This window comes from Polyodon spathula, chromosome 22, assembly GCF_017654505.1.
Source record: "Polyodon spathula isolate WHYD16114869_AA chromosome 22, ASM1765450v1, whole genome shotgun sequence".
NCBI classification, from domain to species: domain Eukaryota; kingdom Metazoa; phylum Chordata; class Actinopteri; order Acipenseriformes; family Polyodontidae; genus Polyodon; species Polyodon spathula.
In genome coordinates, this window is record NC_054555.1 from 14,933,559 (window position 1) to 14,951,955 (window position 18,397).

General features: G+C 38.5%; 1 protein-coding gene across 2 annotated transcripts; it reads right to left on the reverse strand.

Moving 5' to 3' along the window:
* Positions 1-749: 749 nt before the first annotated feature.
* si:dkeyp-72g9.4 lies at positions 750-16,063 on the reverse strand. Of its 2 annotated transcripts, none has more exons than XM_041222964.1 (2): positions 15,949-16,063; positions 750-2,935 (listed from the first exon to the last, which is right to left on the reverse strand). In XM_041222964.1, the coding sequence occupies exon 2, from the start codon at positions 2,931-2,933 to the stop codon at positions 2,052-2,054; it is 882 nt and encodes a 293-aa protein (XP_041078898.1). In that variant the 5' UTR covers positions 2,934-2,935; positions 15,949-16,063; the 3' UTR covers positions 750-2,051. The 2 variants fall into 2 exon arrangements, with proteins under 2 accessions (XP_041078898.1, XP_041078900.1); XM_041222966.1 differs by lacking the exon at positions 15,949-16,063 and adding an exon at positions 11,970-12,076.
* Positions 16,064-18,397: the final 2,334 nt, after the last annotated feature.

The following is an 18,397-nucleotide window of genomic DNA, read 5'->3' on the forward strand; positions in this document are numbered from 1 at the left end:
TTTTGAGGCTACCTCTTAAACAGGTTGCGATTTGTTAAAGTAGAGGAGACTCTTTTTTGTCGAAGGTTACATGCAGGGTCCCACAAGGCTCAATTATTGGCCCAATTCTGTTTTCTTTGTATATTCTGTTTTTGGGCAATATTATTTTGTAGCTATGGGGTTCATTTTCATTGTTACGCTGATGATGCACAGCTATATTTATCCCTGAAACAGGGTAATGGATGTTTGAAAACTTTTTGATGCCAAACTCAGATAAAACAGAAGTGAGGATTCTGGAATCTCAGAAGCAAAGTAATATGTGTGATGTACTCCTTCGTGGCTTCTCTTATGAACTTAGACAAAATGAGAAATGTAGGTGTGATCTTTGACCCAAATCTTTCTTTTGAGACACATCAGGAATATTACCAAAATGTAATCTATTTTTATCATCTAAGAAATATCGCCAAATTGAGAAGTATTCTTTCCCACTCAGATATTGAGTGGTGGATGCACTTTTATAATGAAGTGTTTTTGTGCTAAAATGATGTGTCTTTTATTCTCTGCCTTGTTTTACTGTTCTCTGTTTTTTCTTTAGTTTTTCTTGCTTTTTCTTATTAATATTTCTCTGATTTTTATTCATGTGAAGCACTTTGAGGCAATTTGTATTTTGAAAGGCGCTATATTAAAAATAAAGATTATTATTATTATTATTATTATTATTATTATTATTATTATTATTATTATTATTATTATTATTATTATTTCCATGGTTACGTTAAACAGGTTTTTGTAAACATTTTTTTCTACTTCTAGATAAGATATTGGAATCAATATTCACTAAATCAGCATTGCTTGCTTTTTATAGTAATTGCATTGTTTTGCAATTCCATATCTTACCATGACAACATAACTCTTAATGGTATAGTTCCAGCATCTCTTCCCACCGCAACTACTCCACTGCGGGCTAGAAAGCACATTAGTTATCAAGCACCTTTTGTGTCAAGACTTACATAAGGATTTACAGGGGTTTCCCTTCGTCTTTAAAAGCTGCCATACATTTAGATGTTCTTAGACACAAAATGAAATCAGTACAAATCACAGCACTGTGAGATTAATAGCTCATTGTTATAGATTTTGTTAAATAACAAATGCTATATTAATTTGTATAACAATATGTGCATGTAAAAATAAAACGCGGTCGGTATAAAACGTCAAAGAGCACTGCTTTACACAGTTTGTTTGAGTGACTGTTAAAAACAGTGGTAAGAGCTAGCTTCAACACTGGACTCCACCAGGGGGAGCACAGTGAGTTATATATAGTATATGGAATAATATATAGGTTGCTGTACTATAATCTCCACGAAAGGTCAGAGAGGCTACCTACTGGTGGAGTTGAGTAGGTGAAGAATCAGCTTGTATCTTATGGAGCACCCTATACTATATTTTTGAATATATATACACACACACACACACACACACACACACACTCAAACAGTATAGCTAAATTGCATGTCACTTAATTTCAAGCTGATACAAACTATCTGATACAGACATTTCAGATGTCTGCATTGCGTCAATATCAGTGTCTACTATATATTGTAATATTTTATTCTACAATATACTATCAATGTAAAGATGAAATGTGTACTGTAGTGTTGCTGAGTAGTGATGACTGCAATAGTTTCCCACTTTAGTAGCTCTGTAGTAACCTTGAAGGACCAAGTTTGCAAAGCAATGTACGGAAAGATGGCGGGTGAACTCCTCAAAGCAGGAAGTTTGGAGCCAGCTCACTTCTTCAGTTACAAAGCACTGCACGAGCTTGCTACACACTCCAAGGAACAGCTGATTGGGATTGCCCCGGGTAGGTGACTTTCTGAACTATCTGTGCATTTATCCTCTCTTTGCTCACATGTAAAACCCAACCATACGAGCTCTGGTACCAATCACTGAGTTGGGATGTGGGGTGTGTGAGAAGTGAGAAGTGACACTGGTCAAAATATTCTTTGGAGAAAGCACAAGCTACAGTAGTTTCTAAGTAGTGGCATGCATATCTTTTTTTAGTTCAGCTAGATTTACATTTCCGCGATGGCGGGGAGCATACAAGCTGTGACCCGGGCCTCTTTCCAGGCACTTCTGCAGTCCGTTATCCAGTTGTAAATCATGCCGTGCTTCTCAGGAAACTCAGATTGCGAGCTGCAAAGATTTTCCTCACTCACTGCAGCACTGCTGCCTTTGGTTTTGAGCTCTTCTGGAATCTTGACAAGGCTGTGGTGTCTCCTGGAATTGGTTTTAGGGTTTCTTTCTTTGAGATTGTTTTCTTTAGGAGGACAAGGCCAGACTTGACCTGGAAGATTAGCGGAGCTGGTTTCTTTATTGCTTGGAGTTCCAGGAGCACACTGGGAATCCAGATTGGTTTGTGCTTCCAGGGTAAGTTCAGGGCAGCTGTTTTTCCGGGGCATGGTTATGACATGTTCCCTTGTCGTTTTGCTGAATCTGGATTGTCCCTTTGAGTCTTTGAGATGAAACGTGTCTCTGTGTCCATACAGCTGTTCCAGCGGGTCAGGTCTAAAAAGAGGGGAGATGTTCTTATTGAGAGTGAGGCTGACCCCCTCTAGGGAGATGATGTCAGACAGCAGGGTCCCCTGAAGGCAGCTGCTCAAATAAGGATGCATGGGAGTTGGGGGTGATGCCAGGGGGGGCAGTCTCGGCAGGTGGGGAGCTTGCTTCTGGGAGTTGAGTCTGTTGGAGCTCTGGACTTCACAGATGTTATTCTCCAATACTGGGAAGGTGGGCTGGGCCAGCTGGCAAATGGATTGCAGGTAGTCTTCTGAGGACAGGGAATCGGAGTGGATGTAGAGCTTGTTACTGTCATTCTTGTCCTGCAGGATCTCCTCATAGGCTTCACAAATTGTAGGGAGCTTCTTCTTAGTGAGCAGTCGAGATCGGGGACGCATGTCTGTCAAAACAAAATATTACTATATTAGAAGCCAGATATATAGAGTAAAGAGTAGTATAGAGGGTGCAGTGAACAGAATATTAAGACATGTAAAGTGCAATTTTAATAAATATTTAAACTGTTGTATTTTAGTATCTTTTGAAATGTGAGTTTTACTTTGGCTATGATCAGAGCACTGACTTTTTTTTTTTTTGTATGACCCAAGCTGAATTTTTTCAGTCTGCTCTAGTCTAAAGAAGATTTAATCAAATGTATGCAGAACTACCTCTCTTAATATACTATGTATAAAGAATAAGAAAATGTACCTAAACATCAAATACAGTGACATGTTTAACCTCAATATTGCTGACAATATCAAAATCAGTGTTGATTTCATCTGATTAAGTCTGTGAATAATTTCTGTCTAGAAAAATACCACTACACTTCAATACTTTAACATCAATTACTGATCTCTGAAATAGAAAATACTGGCAAAGCCACTTGTGCTCAGCGGCTCAAGACCAGTGCCATGCTTTTACTGGGCTATGCTTTGACATTACAATTAAGTGTTTATGTTTTTTATCCTGGTATACTGCAGAACCCAATTCCATTTTGGTGGCATTGCCAAAAGAATTACTGTATCAATTAAAAAACATTAAAAAAGTTAAACATATAAAGAATGTCTTGCAAATAGACCGATATAGCTCAACAATCAGAGTGAAGCACTTCAAACAGAATTGTGTTTGCAAGTAATGATGCAAAAGTCAGTTTACGAGGCGATTTTAGCCCGTGTTTTAATTACAGACTTTGATTTAAAAGAGTGGTTTCTGTTCTTTTAACATTGAATTGTTTTGATTCATTTTGTCAGACCAATCTTACGGATATAAATATCACTGGAGTTGGCAGGACATGAAAAACTTTCGAAAATGACACAATGACAGGTTTGCCTTGTAAATCTTTAACACATTAAGCCAGCATGCTGTGCCGCTACAGTTTCTAGTTGCTAAGTGCTCCAGGACACTTGTTTAAGTATCTTACATTTGGTCTTTAAAAAAACAATGGCAGTTTAATGCACCGTGGTGCATACGCATTGTCTACAAAAGCATGTTTGACATGTTTCTGTCTGAGGGGACACTGTGTTGATTGAAGAATTCAGTCATGAACCTGTCTGATATATGGGGGTTCTGATTGAAAAATATTGGGTTAAAAACTGGTTTAATCTAAAAACTACATTTTTGCCACCAATTCCGAGTGAAACCAGTTTAACACTAATTAATACTCCATTGGTGTAGTTTCATGTCATGAAAATAATCTTCAATTCGTTCACTGCGTTTTATCCAGTATACTGGACCATTAATACAGTCGTTCACAAATCAGATTGAAGTGTTGCTAGCACTTGAATATTTTTCATGCTTATAGTATTTTAAACACTATTTATTCTCAACCTGGATATGATTTTTGAGGGGGATTGACCTATTTTGATCAGGTTTTCTGTTTTAGTTTTGAAATATTCAACAAGTTTAAGATATTTCACTAACGTGTTAAGGTGGGTCTCCCCCTGCAGCAATACATATAATATATTCAATCAAACTGCACCACACAGGAAGTGCATAATGACACAGGGTACAGTAACTGCACCACACAAGCAGCACATAACAACACAGGGTACAGTAACTGCACTACACAGGCAGCGCACAACAACACAGGGTACATTAACTGCACCACACAAGCAGCACATAACAACACAGGGTACAGTAACTGCACTACACAGGCAGCGCACAACAACACAGGGTACATTAACTGCACCACACAGGCAGCACATAACAACACAGGGTACAGTAACTGCACCACACAGGCAGCACATAACAACACAGGGTACAGTAACTGCACCACACAGGCAGCACATAACAACACAGGGTATATTTATTCCACAGCAAGAAAGCAAGCTGTAAACAAAATTATCCATATTAAGTAAATGGACAGGAAAGTCCAAGTTTAAGAGCAAGCAGCTCCATGATCCTCAGACCACTGAAAATAACAGCACACAATGCATCTAGAATAATTAATTGCAAATAACAGCACACAATGCATAGAACAATCAACTGAAAATAATAGCACACAATGCATAGAACCATCAATTGAAAATAACAGCACACAATGCATCTAGAACAACCAATTGAAAATAATAGTACACCATGCATAGAGTGATCAATTGAAAATAACAACACATGATGGATACAACAAATCAATCAATTCTTTTTCGTTTATTGCAGCTGCAGTAATTACTTTTGTATTACCTTTCTTATCAAACAACCAGTCTTTTTGTATGCGCTAACTGCAAATGGCAAAATCACAAAGGTGTAAAATGGCATCATTAAAAACATATTAAAACCCAAGTAAACATTAGGAAGATTGCTCTAAACCCATAGGCGACGCGTGAGTCTTTCGTTTGGGGAAGCTAGTATTCCACACTTTTCCCCCTGCATTTGTTGAACCCAACGATGTACAGTAAGATACAAACACACATACACACACACACACACACACACATATATATATATATATATATATATATATATATATATATATATATATATATATATATATATATATATATAATATAAGACGTGATTTATTTATTTATTTTTATTACTCTGTTACCAGCGAGTCTGAACAATAAGTTTCATTCATTGTGTTGAGTTTGAAAAATAGTCGAACTGACGGACAAAATAAAAGCTATAAACTGGCACAAAACAGACCTCGAAACTACTCAAGCATAGGTGGCATGTATAAGAGGCTTGGGGAGGCTAAGCCTCCCCAAAATAAATTGCCCAAACCCTCACAAGAAATTGTTCTGAGTCTGACCAACACAATAAATATTTGTGACAGAAGATTTTCTTTTTCCTCAAGCGCGCGCAAAGCAGGTCTAACAAACATATTTCAACCACCAGAACGCTAGGGCAGCTGGGATATCAAAATCAACACGGTAGTGCAGAGTGCAGACATATGATTTAAGTGTATTTCAATGTCATTGGAGGAAACAGTGCTTGGCTGGTATAACGTCAATTCTTCCCGCCGATCTGAGCCATCCATACCGCTGCAGGAGGCAGGCTGACGAAAAACTCTAACTTTTTCGCTCCTTCCCTTGCATGGAACATCCTCTTCACAATTTCTACATTTATTAAAGTTGCTGTTATATGTAGAAACAGCTTGATCCAAATCTGATTTTACAGAACCTGTGGCAAAATATTTTCGTAGCATGCTGTCTGTTTTAACGCACCACCGTTTTGTGAGAATTTGATAACTGCATGTGATGCTATAGTCAAAATACTTCCTTCAACTGTTTGAACCAATGCAACCTTTCAGAACACTGTTTGTGGTGCCAGATTATGAATGCTTCTGAAGTTTTTTCTTTAGATTTTACTAGTCATTCACTCCATTTTCAGAAAGCAGGGTCTTTTGAACTTCTGAAAAAGTGCCTGCAAGGAAAGCTGTACTCTAAATATAAAAACATATTTCAATATTCTGATGAAAATGAATGATTTTGCTTACCAAAGACAGTTTTCAGATACACAAGTAAACAAGGCTGTGATGGTCCTGTTGCACTATCAGCAAGGCCCAAAATACAGAATTTAGTTGCATTTCAATGTCATTCGAGGAGACAATGCTTGGCTGGTTTAACGTCCAATGTCTGATCTAAGCCCCGAATAGATATTCAAAAGTTTACGGTAAGAGTGCAGTTATTTTTTTATTTATTGCAAATATACCTTATGAAATACATTGAATGCCCCTTGATTAGACTGCAGAACAGATTAACGGATTTAAAGGTTTTAAAAAACATTGCAGCTTGTTATCCTTACTGTTTTTCTAATTTGCTTAAATAGGCATAATATGTTTTAAGCTTGTGCTATCCTAAACTTCTTTTATTTGGCCACCTTATGTTGGGGGAAAAAAAACAATTTAAAATATATATGTAGCATCCCTGAGTGCATAGGTGGCGTGTGAGTCTTTGGTTTGAGGAGGCTAGTATTCCACACTTATATATAATTTTTTTTTTCCCCCAACATAAGGTGGTCAAACAAATAAGTTTAACATAGCACTAGCTTGTATTTAAACTGTGTTATGCCCATTTAAGCAAAGAATTGATGTTAAACCAGCCAAGCATTGTCTCTTCCAATGACATTGAATTACAACTAATTCCTGTATCTCAGTCTACAGAGTTGATTTTGATATCCCAGCTGCCCTAGCGGTCTGGCAGTTACGCAGTAGAAACATGAGAAATGTATCTGTTAGAACTGCTTTGCGCGCTTGCGGGTAAAAGAAAAATACAAAACTCTTATACATTTATGTGTTGATTGGACTCAGAACAATTTCTTGTGAGGGTTTGGGCAATTTATTTTGGGGAGGTTTAGCCTCCCCAAGCCTCTTATATGCGCCGCCCATGCTAGGGTTGCTTCCCTAAGATTTCAGCTGTTTAGAAAGAATTGCTTGGTATGGCCGTTGTATTGCTAAAAAGGGTTATCACACATGACATTTTCACAAAGTCTCACATGCATGCAGCTTTCAAACTTAGTTTTATGGCAGTTTGCACAAACTTTAAGCCTGAGAGTTTCATGTTAACCAAGCTATTGAAGCAGACTCTGTCAAATAAAAAATGTCTTGTCATGTTAAGAATATTTATGAATGCATTGGCAGTAGTGACATCAATGCATACACTTTTTTATCTGATAAAAACTAGAGCCAGTAGTGAAAATACTAGAGCATTGGGTATTTATGGGAATGTGGAATATTACATTGCCATGAGGAGAGAAGAGAGAGCATGGAGGAGAGAAAAGAGTGAAGAGCCTGGAGGAGAGAAAAGAGAAGAGAGCGTGGAGGAGCAAAAAGAGAAGAGAGCATGGAGGAGAAAAGAGGGAGCAAGGGGGAGAGAAAAGAGCATAGAGGAGCGAAAAGAGAAGAGAGCATGGAGGAGAGAAAAGAGAAAAGAGTATGGAGGAGAAAAGAAAAGAGAGTGTGGAGGAGAGAAAAGAGAAGAGAGTGTGGAAGAGAGAAAATAGAAGAGCATGGAGGAGAGAAAAGAGAAGAGTATGGAGGAGAAAAAAAGGAAAAAGCGTGGGGGAGCGAAAAGAGCATGGGGGAGAGAAGAGAAGAGAGGGGGAAGAGAAAAAAGAAAAGAGCGTGGTGGAGAGAAAAAAGAAAAGAGTGTGGAGAAAAAAAAGAAAAATATATTCAATTGCTTCAGGTCTCAACAAGAATCCTGATGAAATTCAAGTCGCCACCATTTTACACAGGAAAGGGCAAGATGGTCTTGATATTTGCAATGGGATGAGCATTGACTTTGCAGACCCAGCTAAACAGACAGCAGGTGAGGTGCTTAATGCTCCGAAGGCTTGCTGTGAACCTAAAAGCAATGAAATATTTGAAAGATACCAATTCTGGGCACGAGTGGTTAGACTCACATACCATAGACAAATATGTACCTGAACCCAGGGTAAATGCAAAAAACTGTGGTTTTGGCACAATGTTAAGAGACAAAATAGTCTTTAGCGTACAGGACTCCCATCTCCGATCCAACCTTATTGAAAGCGATATACATATGCAGAGCCAAAGAAATCTCATATGCCCAATCAAAACTAATGCTAGAGAGCCCCGCTTCTCAGACACTCACGGCACAAACATCAGACACTGTCGATCCCCCAGCCACAGACTACATTGCTGGACAAAAACACACACAACAACCACCACATAAAACCTGTGGTAACTGCGGGCAAACCCACAGGCCCAGAGCTTGCCCCACGTATGATTTAACATGCAGGTTGTGTAACAAAAGAAATCATTTTGCTAATGTGTGTAGTGCGACATCTAGCGGTAGATGAGGTCAATGAGGTTTTTATTGGAACCCTGGCCAGATTCATAAGCAGATACAAACATACACGGACACAGGATCAATGGAAAATCCAACTCATAGTCCAAAACATGGACATTGAGTTCAAAATTGACACAGGTGCTGATGCCAATGTTCTCACCTTGGCATTACATGAAGCATGGTTTGCAAACAAGCCCTTGGAACACACAAGCATAATGTTAATAGCCTATGGAGGTATTAAAATAAAACCCCATGGTACCATATCATCTGGAATTACAATTTTTTTCTCACCAATGTGTCACACACACCCATTCTAGGTAGAGATGCATGCACAGCTCTAGAGCTTGAGCGCAGAATTTTCAGCATCCACAGTGAATTAAGTTCAATAGTAAAAAACTACAGTTCAAAGTGCAACAGGTAGCATACATGGGCCACGTCGTGTCAGCGCAAGGGGTGCAACCAGACCCTACCAAGGTTGAAGGGTGTTTCCTGCTCCTGCAGACAAAAAAGAGATGCAAAGAGTACTTGTCATGACTGGTGATCTAGCACAGTACATCCCCAGTGAGGCCAACATCACAGCCCTGCTTAGACTTCTGTTACACAAGGACATAATCTGGCAATGGGGTCCAGAACAAAAACAAGCACTACTTAAGCTCAAATCAGTTATATGCCAAGCACCAGTCCTCAGACTTTACAACCCATCTCTGCCTTTAGTGGTCCAAACAGATGCGTCAAAAGATGGTTTGGGTGCATGTTTGATGCAAGAAGGACAACTTATAGCTTTTGCTTCCAGGGCTATGAGCAAATGTGAGCAACACTACGCAAAACTTAAAAAGAACTCCTTGCTACTGTCTTTACCTGTCGCAAATTTCATCAGTATGTGTCTGATAGAACTGCAACAGTGCACTCCGATCACAAACCGCTAGAAACTATATTCCACAAGTCAATGGCACAAACCCCAGCACGTTTACAGCTCACGTTATTACAATTTCAAAGGTGTGATTTGTCAGTAGTATATATCCCAGGGTCAAAAGTAATTATTGCTGGCCTGACAGCATACAGAAAAGTGTTTCATTGTCAGATAACATGAGACTGCATGTTGCACATCGAGGTGTCAATAGAAAGAAAGCATACGCACGAGAGTACATGTTTTGGCCCAGCATAGGTTCTGACATAGAATTATGTGTTAAACAGTGTGACCCATGCCAGGCGCTACTCTGCAAAGAGCCCCTGATTAATCATGACATTCCTGACATCCCATGGTTAAAGGTTGGTGCGGACATATCTGATCTCGACACACCCAACTACCTGATAGTGGTTGACAACTATTCCAAATTCCCTGAGATCCAGCAGCTACTGGACAAAACAGGGGCGACAGTGGTAGGCAAACGGAAAGCTATTTTTTTGAGATACGGAATTCCTAATGTGGTAGTGGCAGACAACATGACTTTTGCGAGTAAGGAGGTACACCTGATGGCTACTGAATGGGGATTCACTTTTACTCATTCCAGTCCGAATTACGCTCAAAGCAATGGTTTAGCTAAACTTGTCAACCAAACTGTCAAACATGTGTTGAAAAAGGCAGGCACTGATCCACTGATTTGGCTGTTCTCACTCTTTGCAACACCCCCATTTCGGGAATGAAGTACTCTCCTGCTCAACTACTATATGGGCAGAGTCTTACGACGGGTCATACTTGTGGTGTCACGCAAACTGAGGCTGTGTGTGACATGGCAGGCCACTTAACAATTGGCGAGGAAACAACATAAGCGAAAAGCTTACTATGACAGGGAGGCTTCACCTCTGAAACCATTTAAAGCAGGTGATCCTGTATGCCTTGAAACTACACAAGGCTGGTTCCCAGCTATGGTTCAAACTGTTTGCAAGGAGCCCAGGTCCTCTGGCAGGGTGTACCGACGTAACAGGAGGCATCTCAGAGCTGACCACAGTAAATGGCAGATGTCTCTCTAATGCCTCATCTGTGGATTCGACTCCTGACAATGTTCCTGTGTCCAGTGAAAATAATGGTGTTTCTGTTGATGTTACACAAAATGATTTTGCTGTTCCTGCACAGCCTGGAGCTGACGTTCATGTTCCCAGGTCTGTAGACAGATGGTACTGCTGAGTCTTTATAAACCATACAGCAAGCCAAATATAAGCCCATATCTGAAGAAAACAGCACATCACTTACCACTCTAAGAAGTCAGTTTCACTACTATACCCAGGGCAGAAATCTGACTAAAATGTCTCATATATATATAATGTATTGCAAGAAATGTAGTAAGTTGGTTAGCCACTACTCTCTCTAGAACATTGGATAAAAAGGGGAGATTAGGAATAAACCAAAAATTGTTAAGAACTTTTGGATCCATAGTAGGTTTTTAAGCAGTGGTTTTACTACAGCAACCTTAAGAGTTGGGAACACCACTAGAGGGAACTATTGATAATACTTAAAACTGTAGAATGAACTCTAGAGAATACTAGATCATATCTGTTTATTGAAGTTTATTGCACTGTGGAGTTGAATAGTATCTTATACTGTTAGAACAACAAAAATGTAACTTATCTATAAAACTGTCTTTTTTGTTTGAGAATTTTGAAAAAAAAAGTTTGAGTAGCGTTAATCCCAAAGTGGTTATATTGAAATAAAGAATGACACATATACAATACTTTCTATGAATTTCCGTTAAAACAGTATACGCTACTGTTTTTAATGTGTAGACCTTCTTCACAGATATTTACTGTTTATACAGAAACTGTCAACAGCCATAAAATACATTTAAATGGGACTAATTTCTGAATACTGAATTTCATTGGTACTATTTGCATTACAATAACCTTCTTCACAAATAATTGTTTGAAGAACAAATTCAGTTCTTTATTAATGGGAAATGATTGAAAGAAAAAACATAGTGTCTCTGAAGAAGAATAAACAATCACACAATATAGATTCTAACCCACTTCTGAATTCCATTTGTGGGGTTTAGTGACTCCTCTGAATCTAACCCCATACAGTTATTTCTAAATCTAGGCAAACGGCAGATAAAATCCCATCGTCTTTTTCTTACCACTCTTTCTTTGCTTCATGTAAACAGCAGATGTCTGTCTGTATACATAAAATACTAGATTTAATAACTGACAGCGGAATATATGCTTTTGAATGATCAAGCACTGTTTAAGATGCCTCACCTGAGCAATGTATTCCTCTAATGTCTGTAGTGCTGGTCTCCTCGCTGTGCTGCAGGATGCTTTATAAGAGCTCCTGAATTCCAGTCTAATTCAATATGTGTCTCAAGTCTGCTTGTGCATCCAGTGGGAGCTTGCAGTCCGCTGCTGCTGAAATTATTGCTGTTGCTAAATATAGCCCTATGGACCCTGGCTGTGCTTGAGAGCTATCATTTGATGAATGGATGTTATTGATGCCTGGGGAGAAGGAATGAATGAGCAGTTGTAGTAATCCCCTGCCTCATTGGCTTATACTGTGTGCAGTGATTCAATCAAACACTGTTTCCTGGGAAATCAATCTGCCTTTTTAATTCTCTGCTTTCTTTCAATGTTTTTCTTTTAGTTCTGAGCACTGCTGAAATAACGTAGAGGTTAGTAACATATTAATGGATAGCTGTGTTGTCTCACATTCATTCAATCTGACATTACAATATACCTTTGTCAGTAAACTGGAATCCTCATAGTCTTCAAAATGATATGAACCGGGGTTCCAGAGCAATTTAAGCTCTCATCACTTAAAGATACAATAAATAGGGTGTACAAAATGTAAGAATTGTCTCCCCACACATCGTTCATGCTCTTTGATTTCCAATTCTTGTTTTTTTAAGATTTTTTTATTTTATCCCTGAAACACATTTTTTAAAAGTTTGTGATCAGGAAGGATCACAGCAGTATGTTTAGTGCTGCAGACCATTAAACGCTCCTTCTCGTTTGATCCCACAAGAGCTAAGCAGTTTTATCTTTGTTAAATGTGTTCACATATCTCTTTGGATTGATAATCTATGTTTAAATTTTACAGATATCTTTTTTTGAGTTTGGTCAGGCTGCAGCTCAAAATGTTTTTGAAGACTCAGCTATAGAAGCTAGTCATTCCCTCCTCTGACACAATGTTCTAGCAAGATGATAAGAAAAGTGCATTCCTGTAACTTGTGCTCTAAGGTTTGACTTGCACTGCTGAAGCGTGTTTGATTTCCATGTTCTGCATTAGCTGTAGTGATTTTAAAAAAAAAATGTAACTAAAAGTAACTATGTTAGTTATTCACATAAAATGTAACAAGTTACAAGTGACTGAAAAATGTAATCCCATTACACTAATCCCAACACTGGTTATCAATCAATCTTTCAATCAGTCTTTATTTTATGTAGCACCTTTCACAGTCGACCACCATCACAAAGCGCTTTACAAGATACAGTAAAAAAAAAAAAAAAAAAAATGCATAATACATTAAATACAAGGCTAGGATGTGAAAAGAAAATTGTAAAACATTGTGGATGTGTAAAAAATAAAATAAAAAATTAAATAACAGCTACCAGGCTTAAAGAACATTGAAAGCAAGAGAGAACAAGTGGGTCTTGAGAGTTGATTTAAAGCGAGCTACGCACCAAAGCTGGGTGAGAGTTCCAGAGAGTCGGAGCCATGAAGCTAAAGTATTGACAAACCATTATTATTAAACACAACACATCAAAGTGACTCACACATTAATGTTATCACCATCCCTTTGCTACAGTTATCGTCATTATTAGCCTCACAAGCTTTTTGGTCTTTCTAACCGTGTGTAATGAGTTCACAGAAGGCTGCATGCAGAGAACAGTGGCAGTGTTTGAAATGATAGTTTCACTGGGTCCATTTGATTTCTTTAATTATCATTGTCATAATAATTTTTTGTTCAATATTGCCTGTGTCAATTTTCAAGTGACTTTTAATGCCACGTGTTCAGAAGTAAAATATATGGTTTCTTTTTTTGGAACCCAAACGTGAACAGAACTTCCAAGGGCATATTGTATTACATTCAAAGTCTCTTCAACTTTCTCTGTAATGAAGCACGTACAGCCTAAAAAAGATGATTTCTAAACATTTTTTTCCAAAAAAGTGACCTCACTTAGTAAGCTGAAAACCATCAAATGTTCTGCTGTAAAAAGGAAATCTAGTTTGGTTGCCACTAGGGAGCTCTCTTTCAGTTTTGAAGACTAATTTGAATTAAGGTGCACATGACCTTGTTCGCTATGAATAATATTCTTAAAAGTGTATGTTGCAAACAACTCTTAGAACAGTGCAATAATATTTTGCAAATAATTAAATTAAACATTAATCAAAACATACTGGTTAGTTCAAGCTTTGTGAATAGGGCTTGTGAAGAATGCACTAAATTAATATGTTGGTGGATACAGCGATAAGCATTAAAAAATTAAAAATACGCACTAAATTTAAATTGAATGTGCACAGTTTGTTTGCCTCCCCTCCTGCCTCTCTAAAACTTTTAATAACAACTACATCTCCCAGAACACAATGTCTTCAGTTACTAGGAGTACACAAGAAACACCAACCCAATAAACATTATCTAATCTGATGAGCCCTGCTGTCTTTGCAGCCAATTACAGTAAGAATAAGAAAAATTCAAAGTCCAGCTGCAAATTCAAGTGGAACCATCGTCAGAGGCAACAGCTAAAAAAAGGTGACTATAATATTAAACAAACTGTTTTATAACTTGTTAATGGATTTCCTTATTATATTTATATGTTTGGCTTATATTAAAGTTTTAACATGTTCACTGGGTTTAAAAATGTAATGTTAAAATATAAGTACCATAATTAAAATTTGCAGTCAGTGTGATACCTCAAGAAAAATGCGTAGAACACACGTGTGGTTGCACAATACGTAGTTCACAGTAACACTGCAGTTGAAATAGAAGGCTCTTTATTTAATGCCTACTCCATTACCATTAAAGATTGTACAGTATTTATCAAAATTACTCATGACTTCAAGGTAATGTTGCATTTTACCCCCTGAAAATACACTTCACGACCTCAGTGTTAAAATTAGAGGGTAAGTTACTCCTAGACCCAAAACCTTATCTGGATCGCTGGATGGATACCTTCAAGTTTAGTTTATATGTACATGTTTCCATGTGAAAGCTTTCCTTTTGCATGGTTAACTGTGTTACCAGACACTTACAAGGGCTACAATGGAGTAGAACATGTGTGAACCCTAAGGACAAAGTAGTTGCATGTTTGCAGTCTAAAAAAGAAGTCCAATAAGCTGGCATTTCTATTCCATTTGTTGTTTTGAATGGCCAGGTTTCTGTTGAGTTAAAATGGTCAATATCTTGAAGCAATGTGCCTGACTGCCACTGTGTCTCATGGTTTGCTGACACTGGGAGCTGGTGTTTGCTCAAAGCATATACACAAAGGACTCCTGTTTTAAAGCCATTAGAGGACCACTCGGCACTACGCCCATACAAACATACCCCGGGTTCAGTTCCTCCTTTTTACACTGCTCCACGCAAGCTGGTCACATTTAGTTACTTGAAATAAATATATGTATATCAACCAATTAAATATAAACAATTGGGGTAAACGTGGCCCAACATTTTATTGTTGTAGGAACTAGTAGCAACATGAATACAAAAAGTGCGCCTTGTTTTAGATTTCAATTTACATGGCTAAGCCATTTTTGTATATTACTTGAACTCTTGTACATTTCTACATGTGCATTTTACTTATTACACCAGTTAATTAATTCCAGTGAATTTCCACTCCCAATGGTATATTGCAGTATTCAGCATCTGCGATTAAACACAGTGTATTACAAACATTAAAATCGAGCTCTATGGAATTCAACACACTGTGCACAGACCGCAATCCAGCAGATTAATGTTAACATTTATTTTACTTAATTTACAAAACATATATTATTTAGTAGCTGGGAAGTTGACCCCACGAGTTGAATTACTCAAAGAGTTAAAAACTATTACATTTGTTACACAACTAATCTTACAATAAACCATGTGCATGTACTGAACTAGTTATCTTGTACTTTCCAAGCAGCTTACCAAGTCTGTGAAAGCAAGGCTTGATATTTAGAGTAGACTTCTGATCAAATGCTTCAGTCTTATACCATTAAAAAGAGAAACATAATACAGAAAGGATTTTAAAAAAGCATTACCTGCAGAAGTTTCTCACAGGCTGTTCCCTGTCGTCAAGAGTAGTATTTAATTTAGAACCCTGAAAAGGTCCCTTGTCTGTTCTTTGTAGTGCTATAGGCTTAGCCTGAGCTGGTATGCTTCAAGTGTGCTATGTACAGGAATCTAGTCATGCACTATTTATGAGCTAAAGAACTACCACCTGGGGGCCGGGAATGGGAGGGGCCGCATAAAGCTACCAGCTGGATTTGGAACCAGAGCTTTCTGGCAAAAGCTTAATGATTAGTTCATTTGATTTAGCAAGGATTTAAGTCATTTTAACAGCAAGAATGCACATGAAGTCGGTCAATTATTATTATACAAATCTGTAGTTTCCCCAATCAAAACTAACTTAGACTTTTTTAATATTTAAATAATATCACAAGCGTGATACTTGTAAATGGTGTCTGACATGGGCTAGATACTAGGTGTTTGGTTGGCAGGTGCTTCCATGTCCAAGTTAGCTAATTATTGATGTTTCACTGGGAATGCCATCAGAAGTGCTGATTCTTTGGGACATTAATGGAGAGCAGACTTGTCTGCAGACTGCCACTGTCTTCATCAAAGGGTAGAGAGGCTGGGAGGTGCAAGGGTAACAGAGTGTTCCCAAGTGCCATTTAACTGTGTTCTCAAGTGCAGTTTAACCATGTTCCTAAGTGCATGTGGCAGGCTGGCGAGTGGATAGAGGCCCAGAGACAGACTGCAGTTCAAAAAAATAACTATTTTATTATAAATAAACAAAAATAAAGTGCACAAGGGCAAAATAACAGATACTCAAACACAAATAAAGCAAAAACAAAACTCACAAAAATAAAGTTTCCAGGCTGGGCAATGCCTTCACTGGATTTAGAAAATTCAAAAAAACCACAAAACAAACACCAACCTGCTTCCTCAGCTCCCTTCTCCCAAATGAGAAGCTGAGGCCTCCTTTTATATCAGGTGGCTGGGCGCTGATTGATCGTTAATCAACCTAATCAACTAATCAACCCCAGCCACCTGAACATAATAAACCCAGGCAGGCAGGGGAAGTTAACCCCATCCCTGCCAATTTAAAAGGGCAGAGCTTTGCTCTGCCACACACCTCCCCCCATGTACAACGTACACCGGCCGCAATCGGCCAACTCCCCCCTTCCCCCCCCCCCCCCCCCCTCCTCCCCCCAAGAGTCCAGTGGTTAACCATGTTCCCAAAACATTTTTTGCTGTTGCTGTGTCAGTTAGTGAACTGGCTCTGGGGAGCGACGGAAGATGTTATAAACTGAATGCTAAATTGAATAATGAAAATCACAGGCACCTTTAGCATGTGTTTAAAATAAACTCAGTTCTAAATATAACTTTCCTTATTATAATGAAGGACATCTGGCACCTCATCTCTTGAGTATAATTAGAAGCAACGTTGTAAATCCTGCACACAAACTATTCACACAACTCAAATCAAATATTCCAATAGATTTGGATACATATTGACCAGCGCATGGCTATTCTATTCTAGGTGGCGCTATCCCACTGCTGACACCAAATGTGGCAGGCTGGCGAGTGGATAGAGGCCCAGAGACAGACTGCAGTTCAAAAAAATAACTATTTTATTATAAATAAGTGCACAAAAATAAAGTGCACAAAGGGCAAAATAACAGATACTCAAACACAAATAAAGCAAAAACAAACCTGCTTCCTCAATTAAACCTTCACTAACCCCATCCCTGCCAATTTAAACGGGCAGAGCTTTGCTCTGCCACAGTGCATATGTTCCATCAAATCAAGCAGAGGCCTCCTTTTATATAGGTGGCTGGGCGCTGAGAACTGATCTGAACATAATGGCTGCTTTTAAGAAATCTGTGGCTGTTCTGTCCGAGGGGGCAATGGTAACCAGCAAGGTCAGCTCCATTGGCAAGAGCCCTGATAGATTGCAGTACTATGGTACCATCATTTATGTAGAGTGTTGGTGCTAGACACCTATCAATCTCTACAGTTACACTGCAGCTATTCACAGAGCTGAATTTAAAGATCTGAACCTATGTATGCAGTCATGATCATAGGGGTGCGGTATTCATGGAATGCATAGACCGGCAACAAGTTCAGCTTAAGGTAGGGGAATGATAAATCTACAGGTGTATGAATGCAAGACAATTTTAAATTCATAGCACATGTAAAAGGAAGACTCTTGCCAAGCATCTTAGGAAATGTACTGCACAGATCCACAGCCACCATTTCCCACAAAACCACACAGCTAACAGCTCCAACACAGTGCCTGCTTGTTCTATACCCTTGTTTTTAATAGAAACTCTGCTTCCCCTCGAGGAGTAGCACCAAGTAGTGGACTAGTCAAATAGTAAAGTGACTGTCGACTAGTTGCACTTCATCTGCGGTAATAATTAAGTGAGCGTTTCAGATGGGTGCAAGTACTTTTGTGTTTGCAATTCATAAAATATAAATGAC